Genomic DNA, 1302 nt, shown 5'->3' with positions numbered 1-1302 from the left:
CTGGGGTCACTGTGGAAAGGGACTGGGGGGGCTGCACGGGGTGCTCAGGTGGGGCTGGGAACAGGGACAGCCCTGAGGAGGCCTGCAGGGGATGGGAAGCCAGGGCTGGGCTTGGGATTTACAGCCCAGCAGGGTGGTGAGGGCTGGGCTGAGGCCCTGGGTGTCCCCCTGGCGTTTGGGGGGGCTCTGTCCCCTCCTGCCCTGTGTAACACCTGTGCCCAGGTCCCTGCCCGAGGCCGAGGGCGGCGTGGAGAACGACAGCTTCGAGGTGGCCGAGAGCCAGGCCCTGATGAGCCGCCTGCAGTGGGACGGCTCCTCCGACATCTCCCCCTCCGACTCAGCCTCCTCCAAAGCCAGTGAGTGTTCAGGGGCTGGGGGGCAAATCCTGGGGCACAGGTCCCTCTGAGGGGGCAAAACTGGCTGTTCTGGCATGTCCCCAGTACAAGAGGGGTTGAACAGACCATGGCTCCAAAGCCTGGAGCAACTTGTCCCCCACTTGGGAAGGGCAGGAACATTTTGGGGTACATTTTCTTGGGTGTTGACAAGAGTTGGGCACCATCCACTCTGTTTTGGGGCTCATCTCCTCCCTGACACCCCCATTTCTTCCCTTCCTCCCCTCCCTAGGTACAAACAACTCCGAGTCCCGCAAGACCAAGAAGAAGAAGCCTCACCTGGGGCTGGTGAGCGGCGCCCCAGGGCTCAGCTCCAGCAAGAAGAAGAAGCCCAAGCCCCCCGCCCCCCACACCCCCAGCATCTACGACGACATCAACAACTGAGCCCCGCCGAGCTGGGGAGGGGCAGGACGGACAGAGGGACGGACAGGGGCCAGGACAGCCCCCAGACACAACGTGGGTACCGGGGCACAGAGGACTCAGCTGGAGTGGGGCTGGATTTGGGGAGCCCCCGTTAGTGCCCCCCTTCCTCCCCCCTGCCCCGGTGCCTCTATTTATTCTGTGACAGTTTTTGTACCTGGGGCTCCTGTCGGGGGTCACCCTCAGACATGGGGGTACAGCCCCCCCTTCCCTCCCTCCCAGCACCCCCAAAGCCAGCTGTGCCCCCCCCACACCCACTCCTCACTCACCCCAGTGGGGTGGGGGGCACCTGGACACCCTGGGCAGGTCCAGGCCTGGGTCAGGGGGTTGTGAATCCCCCCCGCCCTGGGCTGGCACTCGCCGGTCGGGCTGGCTCAGGAGAGGGGGTCACACTGGAGGGGGCATTTCCCACCCAGAGGACAAGGGAGGACCCTCTCACCCCCAGATCTGTTCAGCTGTGCCTGCATTCGGCTGTTGGGGGTCTCGAGGG

The 1302-nt window shown here is 65.1% G+C and overlaps 1 protein-coding gene across 1 annotated transcript; it reads left to right on the top strand.

Annotated features, from left to right (window-relative positions):
- Nucleotides 1-68: 68 nt before the first annotated feature.
- LOC115949375 (ataxin-7-like protein 3) lies at nucleotides 69-1294 on the top strand. The gene is made up of 2 exons (XM_031065902.1): nucleotides 69-356; nucleotides 625-1294. The coding sequence occupies exons 1-2, from the start codon at nucleotides 92-94 to the stop codon at nucleotides 774-776; spliced, it is 417 nt and encodes a 138-aa protein (XP_030921762.1). The 5' UTR covers nucleotides 69-91; the 3' UTR covers nucleotides 777-1294.
- Nucleotides 1295-1302: the final 8 nt, after the last annotated feature.

The sequence above is a fragment of the Geospiza fortis genome, unplaced genomic scaffold (genome assembly GCF_000277835.1).
Source record: "Geospiza fortis unplaced genomic scaffold, GeoFor_1.0 scaffold7194, whole genome shotgun sequence".
Taxonomy (NCBI): domain Eukaryota; kingdom Metazoa; phylum Chordata; class Aves; order Passeriformes; family Thraupidae; genus Geospiza; species Geospiza fortis.
The sequence above is the reverse complement of the archived record's forward strand: the minus strand, read 5'-3'. Positions and strand labels throughout refer to the sequence as shown.

What these genes read in the sequence shown, in the direction of transcription:
- LOC115949375 (XM_031065902.1), top strand. Translation starts at nt 92, where the DNA reads ATGGGAAGCCAGGGCTGGGCTTGGGATTTACAGCCCAGCAGGGTGGTG. An exon ending in CTCAGCCTCCTCCAAAGCCA is followed by an intron (nt 357 to 624) that starts GTGAGTGTTCAG and finishes TCCCCTCCCTAG; the next exon opens with GTACAAACAACTCCGAGTCC.